The sequence below is a fragment of the Amblyomma mixtum genome, chromosome 5, assembly GCF_055824585.1.
Source record: "Amblyomma mixtum isolate Tamu chromosome 5, ASM5582458v1, whole genome shotgun sequence".
Lineage (NCBI taxonomy): Eukaryota > Metazoa > Arthropoda > Arachnida > Ixodida > Ixodidae > Amblyomma > Amblyomma mixtum.
In genome coordinates, this window is record NC_143016.1 from 98285274 (window position 1) to 98301291 (window position 16018).

The 16018-nt window shown below is 45.3% G+C and overlaps 1 protein-coding gene across 1 annotated transcript in view; it reads right to left on the reverse strand.

The window, feature by feature from the left end:
* LOC149343131 (uncharacterized) overlaps positions 1-13458 on the reverse strand; it is a 75957-nt gene extending 62499 nt beyond the window's left edge. Inside the window, exons 1-3 of the mRNA XM_089545659.1 lie at positions 13010-13458; positions 4515-4609; positions 1830-1874 (exon numbers count right to left, since the gene is read on the reverse strand). Of these exons, the coding sequence (XP_089401785.1) occupies positions 1830-1874; positions 4515-4609; positions 13010-13317 (448 nt within the window). The 5' untranslated portion in view covers positions 13318-13458. The remainder of the gene's footprint in view (positions 1-1829; positions 1875-4514; positions 4610-13009) is intronic.
* Between the last annotated feature and the right edge of the window lie 2560 nt (positions 13459-16018).

Here is a 16018-nt window from a genome sequence, read left to right on the forward strand (position 1 = left end):
TAGAGGAAGATGAACGACCGACAGCGAGTTAGGTTGTAGCGCTTGTTGTTCGTCGTGTTCATTGTTTGCTTTCGCATCTTTCACTCTTCCTCACGCGTAGCTGAGTGATGAGCATTCTGTTGTGATTTTATTGCGCCCCTTTTGAGTATTACCAGCTGGAAGACAACCCAACGACAGCGAAGGCGAGAAACGCGAAATCGAGAAGACTTGGGAAGCTGTGGTTGTTATGTAAGTGTTTCTATGCGTCTGTAGGTAGAAAGAACTAGCAGGCAGATTTCTGCGTCCTTTCAGACAAGCCCATTCCAAGAAAATCGCCATGGTGAGGCGTTTATGAGGTAAAACATTCAGCTGCCAGGTAAAACATTCTGCTACCTCTCCTTATTCTGTTGAAGAAATCGGGCTTTTTATTGCCCAGTTTTTCAGACATGCATTTCGCAGTTATTGCTGTTTAACGTCTCGTATTAATATTTTGTACTAAATCCAGGTGATGACCGTGGTGCCTTGAGATAGACGGGAGTTTAAATAGCGTCTCCATAACCTAACCGCCGCTTTAAAAGCACAGGTCGTTGGTAAGCATGAACTGGACACTTTTTTGCGAGTTACTCTGCATATCAGTGGTTATCAAAAGGTTATTCTGAAAGGCCCGCCTTAGCTCTTTTATCTTAGAGAATCTAAGAGAGAGAACTAAGAATCTCAGAGCGCCGGTGATTTTTTTAACTATCCAAAACCCATTGCATCATTCCTGAACGAATCACTTGCAGCAGTTCTCATAAGTTTGCTCTTCATGTAATGCATAGACAACACTGGCATCATTTCAAGGCATTATAGGGCAAGCAAACACCAAGCGTATGACGCGTGGATTGGTAAGTGTGTATTGGTAAGCAGCAGTAAGCAGTGCAACTTTCAAATTTCTTTAAAATCACTACATTCACTGGTGGCTGTATTCGAGGTTTTTGCGGGATCACTATCATGATACAGAAGCTTCACGTTTACTTGTGTTAATCGCCGCCACTGCAACAAAATATCTGAAATTCTCAGAGGGCGCTAGCCCCTCGGGGCAGTGGCAGGAGTAGTCGTTCTTGCTCAGACTATGCAGCACAGGCGGAGCTTTTGCCTGTATCGACAACATAAGGCTAACCCCAACCTGGTCCCTAAAGCAACCACCACCACCACCACCAGCCATGTGCAGTAGAAATACGGAACGCACCTATCTGATCCAACAGGTGCAATTAAAACCAGCATACTTTAACGACGAGTGCTATAAATTGTGGAAATGCCGTGAATATTTGGACCACGTTCGCCGACACATTATTAGGGTTTCTTTTTTGTTATTATTTACTAGAACAAAAGATTAGGCAATGATGCGAGATAGTTGTGGAAAGAAAATGTGCACCTATTTTAGGAATAACATGTATACGACAGCGCTTCTTTGACTAACAAAAAGCATATTCATGAGCCTCATCAATGCACACAAGTTTGCATGTACACTACCGTTGATCAGCTAAAAAAGAAAAGACTAGTTCTTTTTTGTTGTAGTGAACGGAATTATTTAGCTGGCATTTTCACCGCTGAAGAGTAGCTGGACTACATTTTTTTTTTCATGTACCAAAGGGTTGAAATCAGAAACAAAAAAATGATGCGTTCGCCGCATAACGAGCAAAGTGTGTTTCTGTCACGTAATAAACTACAGCTGTTATGTTAAACTGATGCATATAATCTGTCACATAGGGTGCGTCAGGTCGTCCAGTGGGTCAAAAAAGTGGCTGTCCCTATGAAGCAGTGCGTAATAATTCAACCACAGTTGCTGACGTAAGCGAACTTGACAATACCTTTCAGGCGGGGGTGGTCTACGAGGCCAACCGTGACAAGTATTACTGAAAGAAAAAGCAGAGAAATCAATGTTGGTGCAAGTTTAACCGACCCCCTTTCAAGTAGTATCACCTCGCTAGTAACCCTGTCGTGAGCAAAAGCTGCATTGTCGATTAAGTAGCCTTCCCAGCTTTGTTATCGCAAACGTAAAAAAGACTGATAAAAAATCTCGACGGAAGCAAAGGGTTTATAAAATTCAGGAACTGGTCAAAGAATATTCGCATTGGCACCAAATTTCCCATAGAGATTCCTGTAATCCAGGGAAAGTTATCGAGATGTAAAGAAAACTGGGTTAACTTGGGCACGCTACCACTGCGCCACATAGGCTGGTTAGTTCAAGCTGAATAAAGGTGGACCTAGTGAAAAAGTTGTGGTGATTGACTAAGTGAACAGTCTTAGAGACATGTACTGATGTGCACATGAATAATATAATAAGGGAGAAATTACTCATTGGCATCCACCCCAGCGCAGCCATACGGCTACAAAGGAAAGCTATACAGCTTTCTCAGAAACTTCGTAGTTAAAGAAAAATTCGTCCTGGTCCGGGGTTCGAACCCGGGAAAACCGCTTCACTGGAGAAGTCGATCTACCAACTGAGATAACCGGGACGGCAAGCTTATGGTAGGGCGAGAGCGAATTGATCAATAACTCGAAGTAGGAACAGTGTTGACCAAATGTTGAGGGGAATCCCCCAAGGTGGAGTAAATTTGTAATAAGGGAGTAATTACTCGCTGACATCCACCCAAGCGCAGCCATACGGCTACAAAAAAAATGCTACATGAAGCTGCGAGAATAATCATGAGTACGCTAGTTAGAAATTAGGTCGCTGCGTGAGAGTTGAACAGGCGATGCGAACAGGACCCGATAACGCTATCCTGTTCTGTTCTTAAAGGCGAAGCTTATGCGTTTTTAAATTTTTTTAAAAGATTTTTTTTTATTTGCTACACACAAAGAGGGATCCCTCTGAACTCACTTATTCCGTATATATTTAGTGTTTTTACATCGTCCGCCAGCCTTTACTTGATCGCTAATTTTTCTGGTCGTATTAAAACATTGTCATTTGTTGCAGATTTTCTCCAATAAATAACCTTTCCTGACATATGATATATATGGGTGCTGAATGTTTGAACACAGCAAGCAAGATATGAACACCTGATTTGAAGGCAGTGAGATGTATATTCGCATCCTGATTGACCTGTCTTCAGTATCGCCTCTTTGGCTACCGTAATTTCTCTATGCATCCAGTAAGTCACCAATAAACTAAGAACAGTCTGGTCACAAGGGCATGGTCTGCGAGCATGCTTCGTTCGTTCAAAGCACGATTGAGAGCGCTACAATACGATCTCGAATGAGCGGTGTCAGGTCTTTCTTGTTTTTAATTGTTCAGAGGCTTTTTTCAAATATCAGAAAAAAGGATTATGCGGGAGGTCCTTGAAAACAAAAATTTATTCGACTGTTCCTGCCCCTCCACAAAATCTTAAAACAAAATGAACTGGCGCTAAAATGAATATTTAATATTTTGTACAATTACGTTTAGGCAATAATTAATTTGTCGGAATTTGAAAATACTGTGTGTTGCTCCACACGACGGCAAACAATATGTAGGCGTTCGTGCATCTGCGGTGCACCCCCTCTGCTTAAAGCCTTGCCTCAGGTTACATAAAACACCCTCTAGAGAGCAATTGACGCTTTGGTTTTTTATTATCGCTCTGTATTCTCTCTTTAAGGCTGCGAGGTTTGAACGGAATGCTCAGAGAGATGGAATAGAATTGGGCGCAGGGATGGAATGAGCCTAAGTTCGCTTAAGGCATCGCATCGCTTAAGACATCGCTGCGGCCTCTCCCGACACCAACCTACTGGCATACCGTTCCCTCGTCCTTCCTGTGCTCGAGTACAACATCCAGTGTTGGTTTCCGCACACACAGAAATGCATAAATAAGTTAGAAAGCGTCCAGCGGAAAGCAGTAAGGTTTATTTTTAACAAATATAAACGTAATGACTCCACAACTGAACTCTTCAGCAAGGCAAATCTCTCCCCTATTAGTAACCGCGCCCGAACCTCGCGCCTTAAATTCGTCTTTCTCCTCTTAAACGGTGCTCTTAAAATAGATTCTCAACTCTGCTTAGTTCCTTCACCAAAAGGCAATACCAGAACGAAACACTCACAGCATTTAACAGAGTATAAATTCAATACTGACACCTTTCGTTATTCACTTTTTCCGCAAGCGATTAGGGAATGGAATATGTTACCTGCAAATGTTGTTAGCTCTGAACCTCTGAGTAGTTTTCTTTGTCACCTGTCATAATTGTTTATTTGAACTTTTTAGTAAGGCATTGCTTGTACTTTTTCGGAGAAATATTTTCTCACATCGTGCTTCATTTTCTGTTTAATACTGCGTCTTGCATTTTGAAACTGTCTTCCATGATTATCCCTTTTACAATGTTATTTCAGTTGTGTGAACCTTCTGTGTGAATTTTTTTTGTGACGTACCTAAAAAAAACGAAAACAAACAAGTGCCCATTCCTGCAACAGCCACGAAAAAGGCTAGCAGTATCTTCCAAATAAATGAAATAAAAATAACAAAAGTTCAGTCAATCTTCTATGCTTTATTTTAGGAGCACTGAAATGAAGTGAGATCACCCACCGTTCTTCGTTGCTCCGCATACGAGGTACTTGAGAGCGGCGGCTGGAGCTGAGCTGAACTCCGGACATGCCTCGGATCCAGCAGGACAGGCATCGCTGAAACAAAGCGAAGTGGCAATCGATTCAGGTAGGTACATCGCTGCGCTATTTGATTAATATCAGCTCACTCAAAAAAGCGCAAAGTCCGGACGCAAGCACCGCAGGAACCGTGCTCGTCCGCATTGTTCTCACACCCCATTTCTGTACACGTTGATTTATGTGAGACAAGTGGTAACCACCGATCTCAACGCCGGCAAACATATCTTCCGAGCTTCTCACTGCTTGGCGCACAACATACGGCATGTGCGACCAGTGGGATTCGTTAACGACTAGCAGTCATTGGAAGCGAACGCTAATTGCAGGTTGTCACTTTTTTCTGCGTAATTAATGGAGCAGGCTTCTTTAAATGGAAGGCAGCCCATTAAAAAAGATAACGCGTGACGCGTTCGCTTTGTTGTCTCCCCCCTCCCTTTAATGATGCTTGCTTTCCGCGGTGCTTCCATTTGGGCAAACATATTGTCTGAACTTAGTCAAGTCCGTTTTTCGTTTTGGTGTTTTCAATATGAACACTCAAAGAAAGCATCAGTGATATAATCTGAAGAAATGCTCATCGACTGAAGCTCCCTCAGAGTTAGACACAATAAACATCTTTCATTTGCAGTTCACACCGTAGCGTTTTATTGGCGCATCGTGAGGCTCGAAGAGAATTTGAATTTAATATTGCTTTCTTTACTGGTATGGTATAGAATGGTATGGTATGGTATGGTATGGTATGGTATGGTATGGTATGGTATGGTATGGTATGGTATGGTATGGTATGGTATGGTATGGTATGGTATGCTGTCGTATGGTATTACATGATATGGTACAGTGTGGCATATGGACTTTGACATCGCATAGCTGCGCATGGTCCAAGAAAGACGCTGTATTGGAGGGCTCGGAATTAATTTCGACCGCCTAGGGCTAACGTGCACTGACACTGCATAGCACACCAGCGTTTTCGCATTTCGCCTAAACTGAAATGCGGCCTCCACAGCGGGGATTATATCTTGCGTCCTTGGAGCTCAGCAGCCGAACCCCAACAGTCGAACACCATACTGTATTCATGCACAGCAATGGTCGTTACATACCCTACCCTTTTATGCCCTGAAGCACTAACAAAAAAATAAGAGTAAATGCGTATTATTCGGCATTCTTTGCTTTTGTTGGTTAAATGATTTTAAGAAGAGCTTGCAGCCTAATCCGTGTTGTGCCTGCATTACTCTATGTGCGCCGAATGCACTAAGGTGTTTCGTTATGTACCAAGTACTCTCACGTCGCTCCCCTCAGCGGTATTCCCATGGCGGCCCATGTATTCGGGGTTACCATCTATGCTTGTATATGCACGGTTGCTCTTAGATCTGCGTTGGTTGGGTTACCTTCCACTGAAGCCCATGCATTACCACGCTAGCTAATAAAGGGATGTTGGCCCCCCTTCACAATGTTAAGCGTCCGCACAGGTACACCTGTACACAGGATAAGCACAGGTGCAATGTACACAGGCGCGGAGTAAGGGTAGATTGATCTTTGCACTGTTGCATCTGTGCACCTGAGGCGACGGACGGGCGGTAAAGAATGAGCGGACACGGGAGACCAGACACGGGATAGTGAAAATTTTTCCGTTACGATATAATTAATGGATAAAAAAGAAGATAAGAAATTCCATTCAAGAGCTGTAAGTTTTTCTTTAGCGTTTTCAGGCTCCCCCTCTTTAGGTTTTTTCAGTTCGCGACGGAAGTCAGAGCCAAGCAGCCAGCGTGTCCACGCCGTGGCCGAGTGACGGCGACGGTGCCGAGGTGCGAACAGCACACCGCCGGTTGAATTTCGCCGACGCAAGAGCGAGACGCTGTCGCTGCAGATTGATAACGGACGACGGCGCTGCGCCCTGCGAGCGCACAAAGCAGCGTTGGCTACCCCGTGTACAGAGGGCAAAACACATGCCTAGGACGACCGAACTATGTGTTACGCAGCACCCCAAGCCGCTGCGACCATGAATGCAAATAAATTATGATGAAATCCGTTCAGTTTAACTGCACATGCTTAAATTCAGACCATTTTGAATCAAATGTTATCGCTCGATATCGCGTGTCCAGGCCGAAACACGCCCGGGACGTGTTCTAGACAAGCGTTTTGCCCTCTGTACATGTAGGTGGTCCTGGGTTGGAAAAAAGTGGCAGTGGTTTAGCTCTGGTTAAACCTGGAAGATTGCGAAAGCAACGAGGAGAGAGAGAGAGGCGATGGAGAGCGCGCGGCAGCGGCGGCGGCCCCGGCATGCTAGCAATGCGCCGCTACTGCGCATGCACAACTGGCGAGCGCGGTGGCGGCACCTCTGAGTAACCCGCGTACCGACGGCGGTGGCGCGCCAGCTGTGTGCCATGTGACGTCACTGCTTCTCGCGCATGCGCAGTAAGGCCTTCCGTCAGCTCCTCGAAATGGCTCGGCGACCCGCGTAGTGTTGCTTTCGCAACAAAAGGCTTTTTGATTCAGAATGTTGTCTAAAAAACAAGGCCTATCTTGTGAAGAAACCTTCACCTTTCTTCACCGTGAAGAAACGACGTTTATAGTTTATGGTGGTCTAACGTCCCAAAGTGACTCGGGCTATGAGGGACGCCGTAGTGAAGGGCTCCGGAAATTTTGACCACCTTGGGTTCTTTAATGTGCAGTGACATCCCACAGCTTAATTCAAGACTATGTAATAGCCGCACCTCCTTAATTATCCGGTTTCATGGGAAATGCCATTTCCCCGTGGGCACTGTGATCCTCAAAGTTGGTAGCTATGAAATTCAGACAGCTTTTCTTATCTTCCATCAGGTGTGCTGGCTTACGGAACTGAAATAACGGCAGCTCTCGAGTTAGTCGACGCGGTCGCGTATTTTTTGCTTTCATAAACTAGCTTTCAGACAGCGCAACCTTTTCGCAACGCTTAAGCTTGGGAACAACACACATCGATTAACTTTTTTTTTACTCGGCCACTGATAAGAGAAAATAATGCTGATTAAGTAACTGAAAATCAATGATACTGCTTTAAAAGGCCAACGCCAAAAAATATAGACAACGCCAGCCCTTACGGATCGCAGCGGTCGGCTGAGTTCAATCTCAAGGATAACGAAGAAAAGCTTGGAAGAAAGTTTTTTTCGAAACTAACTGGCCTGAATAGAAATGTTATTAAAACGATGAAACCGAAGGTACCATGCGTTCACAGGCCTAACAAATCTTCGATTTATGTTAAAAATGAAGGAAAGAAAAGAAAAGGAAAACAAAGGAAAGAAAACAGAATTGAAAATCTGAGTAAAACTAGTTTTTCACAGAAGTATTCACATACTGAAACTGCCTCTACTTCCCACATTTTTTAAAACTTTTTTATAGGGGGTCTTTTTATTACTGGTCAGTGATTGATGCCTTCTTGTTCAAAGCTGCACCAAGTGATTTATATGCAAGAAAAAATTTTTAAAAAGCATCTGGGATACTAATATCACATATCGCTGAACAGCAGATAACTCCAAGAGCCCTGATTTCGTGCTGCATGAACGCAGGAGGTCGTCTGCTACGACGTTTTGCGTATCAGCGCGGGTGCGTTTTTCATTATTTATTTACTTATTTGTAGATATTGAAAACCTTTATAGGCTCGTGCAGGAGTGGATCACAAGGCAAACAAAGCAAGGAAAGCAATATAGCAGAATTCAATAATTATTATGGAGCAAATGAACAAAAAGCAAGCAGAACAAAGAGCTCTATGAAAAAGTGAAAACGTGAACGATGCAAAAGTGAACGATGCAAAGGTGAAAAACTTCAAGGGCAAGGAATGCAACAGCTAACAGAGCCGACGAGAACGCTTCGATGATGAATAATAAAAACAAATATGGAATCCAAAGTTTTAAAGAAACAGCAAAATAATCATAAGCAGACCTACTCACACAACAGTGCACTTCAAATAAATCAACAGAGTCAACACCAACAATTTATTCTGGCACACGGTTCCAAGTTTGAATTGCGAAAGAAGAAAATGAATATCTAAACGTGTCGCAACTGCAAGAAAAATGTCTTATGTGCCTATGACGATTATTACCGTCCGAATGTTGGGACGGTTGCCCAGTAAAATTTATTTTACCTATGTTTATGCGTCCGTGATAAATAACGAAAAGAAATTTCATGGCAGCGGCAGGTCGTCTTGACATTAGAGTCGAAATGTTTGCTTGTTCGAGCAGAGGAGTGACGCTGTCGTACGGTGAGTATCTGGAATAAATAAAACGAGTGCCATGCGCTCTATTCTATCTGGTTTGTAATATAAGACTGGTGCGGGGACCATACGATACTGGCATACTCACGCATCGGCTGAACGAGAGCTTTATAAGCAGTTGGTTTAACACAAGACAGCGTTGTAGCTCGTTTCCCGAAACAAACTAAGCTGCCTGAGTTCCCTTGCACATGTGAGTATTCCATCTGAGGGTGCACGAGAACGTCACGCCCAAATATTTTACAGCGGTTGAATGTGTTGTTGCTGTGCCCTTTATACTGCAAGTGAAGATGTCCTTTATAGTTATATGTATAAAGCTGATGCATGTTGTTTTGCTAACACTGAATTTCATTCCCCATTTTTCTCACCAATGCAATGTTGTAGAACTGACATTCGAGCGAGTTGGTACAGCATGTACCAACTCAGCGCTTGTGGTGTTCTCTTCTTTGTCCCTGTCCTGTGAGCGCTGAAATTTTCCAAAATGCAATGTTGCTTAGTTTCAGGTTTAGTCTCGAAATTATTACCATGCGGCGCATCATAGTCCGCCCGTTGTGTTGTGGTGGCGCAGCAAAATCAACCAACCAACCAATCAATCAATCAATCAATCAATCAATCAATCAATCAATCAATCAATCAATCAATCAATCAATCAATCAATCAATCAATCAATCAATCAATCAATTGGTTAATGTCTTTCACACCTTTGATATTCGTCAGTACCGCCTCTGGCAGCAAAATGGGCAACAGATCGTCTGATATCAGAGATTGCAGCTAGTCATAGTAGCGAGTGAGGCAGTGGCGTAATCGTCAGAGCAAACGAGTAAGGCGTCAAACAGTAAAATTCAGCACTTAGGCGCTCTAGTCACGTGGTTGTGTGGAAGGAGGATTGCGGAAGAGAGTGATACGGTACAGGCTCCTCGGTCGCGTGCTACAAACGGCGCACTAGAAGAGCTGTACACTGAAATCGGCAGAGTTTTACACCTTGAGTGCAGCAACCATTTTGACGTTTTTTCTGTCATTCGCTTGATAATCATTAAGTGCTCTGAAGAGCTCCCCTCGGGCGCAGTGCATAGCATGTCACACTCTGAGGACGTTGCTATTTCACCGGAACAATTAACAGCACGTTGGCGTGGTTCTCGTTTAAAAATTGCAACCGCTCATAGTGCGAGAAAGTCCATGGCGAGGCGCCACTGGTGCTCTACTTTGCGCGGTTTTCTCTTTTAATAACTCCCATTTTTTGTGAAGTCCTCAGATTTGCCAAATCTGTTAATTGAATCTATCTAGAGGTACTTTAAATTTGAGTTTACTGGCGCTGTAATCAGAAGATTGTTGAATATTGGCCCAGTATAACTGAATTACATATAAGTCTCCTCCGCTCTTTCATCACCCTCTCAGGGAACTCTACTGTTCTCACTTCCGCGGAAGCTGCCAGTAGCAGCGTCTGAGTGCGCCGGCTGAGAGTATTCGCAGGAGAAAGCGAAGCCTCGCACTGCAGGGTCACCCCATGAGCCCTCGACCGGAAACCGCGGTGCTTGCGTTAGATTCACTCTTTCTTGCGAGGGCTGCGACAGCAGAGCGGCTCATTTTACACCGGCACGGCGATCGGCACAGGCTAGCGCACGTGCGTAGATAACAGCCTTCTGGACGCAGAGAAGGAAGAAAAGTTCATTTTACGTGAGACATAGAGAAAACGAGGAAGAGAGAGAGAGAGAGAAGGAAACTGAAAGAGAGTAACTACGTGCAGCTAGGGCCTACGCTTATTTTTCTGAATACGAACCTGCTGTGTGCATGCGTTTGTGTGCGTGTTATTGATGTGTTATGCGGGGTTTAATGCCCCAAAAAGCGAAGCGAAAAACAAAATGGCCGCCTTAGGCTGGCAGAAGGCAGCGGCGGCAGCAGCTATGAGAGTAGTGAGACTCAGGGCTTCATCAGGCTCCTTTAATGAGAGACAAAAAAACATCATATCAGTGTGTGTTGTGTCATGCAGAACATGGCTTTTACATTACGTCCATCTTGCTCTGCCCGTTAACGCGTAAAACGTGGCAAGCGTTGAAAGAAGAACGCATAAAAAAAAAATCAATCAGTAACTGTAAGCTTCGTAATCGGAACCTCAGCGCGGTGCTTTACGGACAAGCGACGGGGCGGTCGGGGTAGCTGAAGAAAAAAAAAAAAAAACAAAAGGACGAAATTTCCCGGCGTAAGCCGGAATAAGGCGTTGTAACTCCGCTGAGACAGAATGGCGCTCGCACAAAGCAGAACGAGGGAGAAAGAAATTTTCGACACAAGCTGAGGAGGTAAGAGCAGCGGGGAATTCCCGGTGAATTGCAGGAAGGCACCGTCCTAGGGCCATGTTTACATGCAAGCCTCCCTCCCATCTCCTCCTCCCGCTTTAAGCTGGTTTAGTGAGGCAAATCGCCTTAGCGCTGGGGCTTCCTGGCGGTCTCCGGCCTGCCTGCCAGAAGCTTTTGTTCGGTTTAAAAGGCGAGCAGCTGAAGAGAAGTCCAGACAAGACAAAAGGAACAGAAGCTAAGAGGAAGAAATAAAAAAGACACTTCCATTTCAAAAGCGCTTATTCCTTCATCGTATCTCGCCTTCGTTCCTCGTTTTTGTTCGTTTTTTTTTCTTTGCTCTCCTATGCGTCAGATTTATGGAATAAAATAACTGCAGAAACGCTCTCCGGGGTTTTCATCTAGCGGCCGGTTGCGCGTCAATCCAGAGGCCGTTTGTGAGTCGCTCTTTTCTGGAGTGGACGGAAGTTGCTCTGTAGCAGGACTTGAGGAACGGAGGCAACATCGAAAATAAAGGGAGAGATAACAGCGACGAAAATGCTGTGGTCTTCTACTATCGACCTCAACCTGCAGTCTGTACTGTGTTTACTTCATGCATGTGTCACTTTACCAACCACTGAAATCTGCGATCAAACACGTTGGGGGGCAAGTTGGTGCATAGCTTGTAGAACATGGCGCGCCAAAAACGACAGTACGCAGAGGATGGATTGACGGTTCAAGAAGCGTGTGATTATATACCCATGAGATGAAGGAGGGGGGGGGGGGGGGGGGAGGAAGACAAGTGCTAGTGCACGAGCGACAAGAAGGCTAAACGCAACCTCCGACCTTTTTTTGGCGCCACTCTTTACGCGAAGGATCATCCGCTTAGCAGATAAGTCTAGAACTGACTTGCTCTTGATCAGGCTTTCAAGAAGGTTGGAAGGGCATGATAGTCAGAAATAATGAACCATGCAGTTATTGGCATTCCGTGTACGAAGGGTGGCTTGCCAAATTTACTGTTCGAATACAACTACTGTTAATTTTCTCCTATATTCGTTCTCTGTCAAGGTGTTTAACTACGAAGAACCGTGCATTACTTCAGGAGACGAAGTTAAAACAGGCATAGCGCATCACTCCTATCAGGTAATAGATTACGCTCAGTCACGAGGCAAGACCTTGACGAGAAATTGCAGCCTTATTTAGCTGTACGACCTGCCTGCTTCCCACTTTGTTCAAACTGCAGTAGTGAGCGACAAATGGCCTGAAAGTGACGCTGCGAGAGTAACTCCACGAGTCTCTGCGCACCAACGTGCATGACGAAGTCACGTGCTAGACAAGTCACCACAGTTAGGACCACAGAACGGGCACAGCCTCACAACAGCACTAACAAGCACTCCACAAACACACCTAGTCTTTATGGATTCAGCACGTAAGACTTTCGCTTCGGAGATTATTAGTTCAAAAAAATAAAACATAAAAAAAGAAATATCGGTGCAGACCGCATAACTCCATTCAGTCTTTGTTTATGGTTTTTGTACCACCCCTGTCAGGAATGTACAGGGTCAGTCAAAAGTTCCAAGGCCACAGGGTTTGCTTTGGACCAGCATAGTCGGGCGGTTGAGATACCCTCGAAGCTCCATATATCTGTAGAGAATAGAAGAAGGATCGTTCTACCATCTGAGAACCTTGATAGCTTTATCGGAATCTTAAGTGCCAGGACATGCCGATGAAAAGCGGACCATGTGGCCTGGGAACTTTTGACCAACCCTGTACTTCCCGAATTCGCAACGAGACCCTACATAAGGACTCTCTATGTTAACGACAACAACAACAAAAAAAGAAATTTAGAAGAGCCACTTTTCTGGGCATCAGCAGGATGGCTCGACGTAAGCAGTGTTGTCGACGGCATATACGCACCGTAGCAGCCGTTGCGCGTCGCCTCGGCCGATGACGCTGGCCGAGTTGAGGTACGGGGCCAGCAGCAGCAGCAGCGACACGAGCCCAGGCGTTGCGGGGCCCATTGCACTCTCTGCCCAGACTGGCCGATCGAGACGAACAGAAGAAGCCGGCCTGCAACACCTCGTGCGCTCGGTCCCTTCCTGCGGCCGCAATCGCGCGCGCGTACGCCGCTGACCAAGGGTGCTGGGCTGGCGCCCGGTTTCGGGTGTCGCGAGCGCGCGCCGCTGCTGTAGCTTGCCGCTGGCCACGGCGGCCGGACGTTGCATGCGGGTGATTCGCGCGGGAAAGCTACTCTTGGACGCCAGCTTTGGGACGTATAGGGCATATGGGGCATATTTCTAGTCGCTCTGTCATCTGGAGGGCACTTCGATGTCTCTTGGACTACCATGCTATTCCGCTCTTCGGGCTAAGGGCGGTGTTGACTTTTTTTGTATGCGTGAACAAGAGCGTAAAAATAGAATGCCACTGATGATGATGACGACGATAATAATGGTAATAAGGACAATAACGTTAACAGCAATAAAAAATAAAAGGGCATCTGCGTTGCGTACTGGACCTTCTGCTTAGAAGACAAGTGACTGAGTCTCTTGAAAAACACTTGCTGTGGACTTGCCCGGCTACAGCTTCCGTGAGACGACGTTTACTAAGAAAGGTTCGCCTGCGATGGGACGTTGCAGACGACTATACCAAGTGGACTCTAGATAATCGCTATATCACGAACTTTTGCCGCTTTTTAGGCGAGGCTTGTTTACACTCCTATTTATAACTCTCTTTCCTTCTCATTATGCCTGATGGCAAACAACTCGAATAAAAAAAAAAAAAGAGTCTCTTGGCAAGAAGACAGCAAAGAACTAAAGGGCTTATAGCAGTTTTTTCTTCCTCTTTTTATTTTCGTCCTCTAGTTGTGGCTCACGTTGGACTTCCTGTTTTCCTCGCGAATAAACTCTCTTTCTCTGTCTTGCATGGTGTTTTTAAAACAAACCAGCTGCATTAATCTCGGTAGCATCTGTGGACGGACTCTAAGCGCCTTAGGCGTGGGTGTCTCTGGGGTTGCTTGAAGCGCACGTCAGCCTCTTTGCAGGCGTATGGCTGGATGACTGAGTAAATTGAGACAGAAAGGCTACTCGAGCGGCAAAACGGTCTTCACAGACGCAGGTGAGAGCGACATCCAAAGAGGACAGTCAGAAGGGCTGAATCTGGCGGGTGACGACGTTGGTAGAATGAAGGGCAAAATGAAGTCGGGTGGCTTTAAAGTGGACGAAAAGCGGCACCTTTGCGTGGAACGCCAGCAGGACACGGCTCGCAGAAACCTTCTGAGTTTATTTCTTCTTTTTTTTTGTGACACCTGCGCAGACAGCTTTGGCTGTGTGACTCCGCGCGCGTTCTCGACGAGCCAAAGCGGAAGGCCTTGACGAATCGGTTTATACGCGCACTGCAAGACATGCGAAGGCTCTAATAAATTTGTTACATGGGGACGGGAATCATTGCAACGATTCTGGCTGCATTATATCGGCTGATGTGAGCTCGGAAGAAGGGATAGCACGGTAGGAATGTTAAGAATATCGGTATTAGCGAAAGGCTTCTTACATCTTTAATTTGCCGATTTCGGAAAATCCCGGGGCAGCTCGTGGGATGGTCTCGAAGAGAAACATGAATAATTCATCAGGTGGGGAGGCACCATCCTCTACCCCAGATCCGACAGGGCGGTGGACGACGCTATACAAATCGAATAAAAGCTGAGATGCGTAGATACCGCTTTTTATCGTCGGCTTGTCTTTGCTCGACCCTGCACATGAGAAAGGGCCGGGAAAAAAATTGTTTTTATGTCTCTTTCTTTTTCTTTTACCGCAGCTTTATCCTTGGTTCACTGCAAGCAGACGAGGTGTTTGTACCGGTCGTATGTTCGCGCATCTCGAAGCAATCCACTCCAATAGAAGGGATGTCTATCTATGGTTGAAAACGAAAAAGAAAGTTCTTATCTATAAATATTTTATGCCCAACTTCAAACAGCTTATTTGAAGATCACTGGAAAATGTTTGCGGCGGGATGTAGCCCTAATGATCGAATGATGGCAACTGTACACGCTAAGCACAAATACGCCCATATGGGAGTAAAGAGGGAGTAAACTGCACTCTACCACACTCCCTTTAATAAAAGGGAATGTGTTCGGCTTATTAGCCGCGCCCCACGTAAACTAGTGCGAGCTTTTCTATCGCGCCTCGCTTTCGCCGCAGGTTCGAGGTCATGAACCGTTGAAAGGGATCTCCAACAAACCATCCCCTGAGACCTCATGGACGACACGGAGTGAGAGCACGTAACTTGCGTTTTTCTCCTACTCATTCTGCGAGGTTAACTTTACACAGTCGTTAGTAAGGAGGGTAGCAGGGATAGGGCTCTGCAGTCCTGAGCAGAACAAATCACGGCAAGAAATAATTCGTCAGTGTTCAAGGAACATTGATCAATTCTTCGTTGCTGCAAAACATTATTGCTTGTTCTTGAGAGATTATGTGCTCATTCAATATTCCAAGGAATATTGTGGAGCCGTAACGACGGATTCAAGTATCTGACGAATCCGTCAGAAGGAAGGATGTATACGCTACGCTTCCCCGCGCAAGCTTACATGCGCAGAAAGGTGATGTCGTTTATGTTGCTGTCTATGTGCAAGTTTGGCCATCCTTTGCTGGCTATTTCTTCTTCATTCATGTGATACGAGCGAAGTGAAAACTTGCGACAATGCTCGCAATTTTTTTTTATTTTCCATAACCAGCCTTACTGATAACGCTGTCTTCCCACGCAATTATTCTGCCAAGCACAAAACTAAAAAAATATCTTTAGGGGCGATCAACTGGATTGATGGATTCTTATTTCACTCGGCAATCTATTCCAGTTATGATTTTATTTCGATTCTGAATCTATTTTCTATCGCCCCCCAATCTATCCGGTTCCGATTACGCAACTACGCAAAAT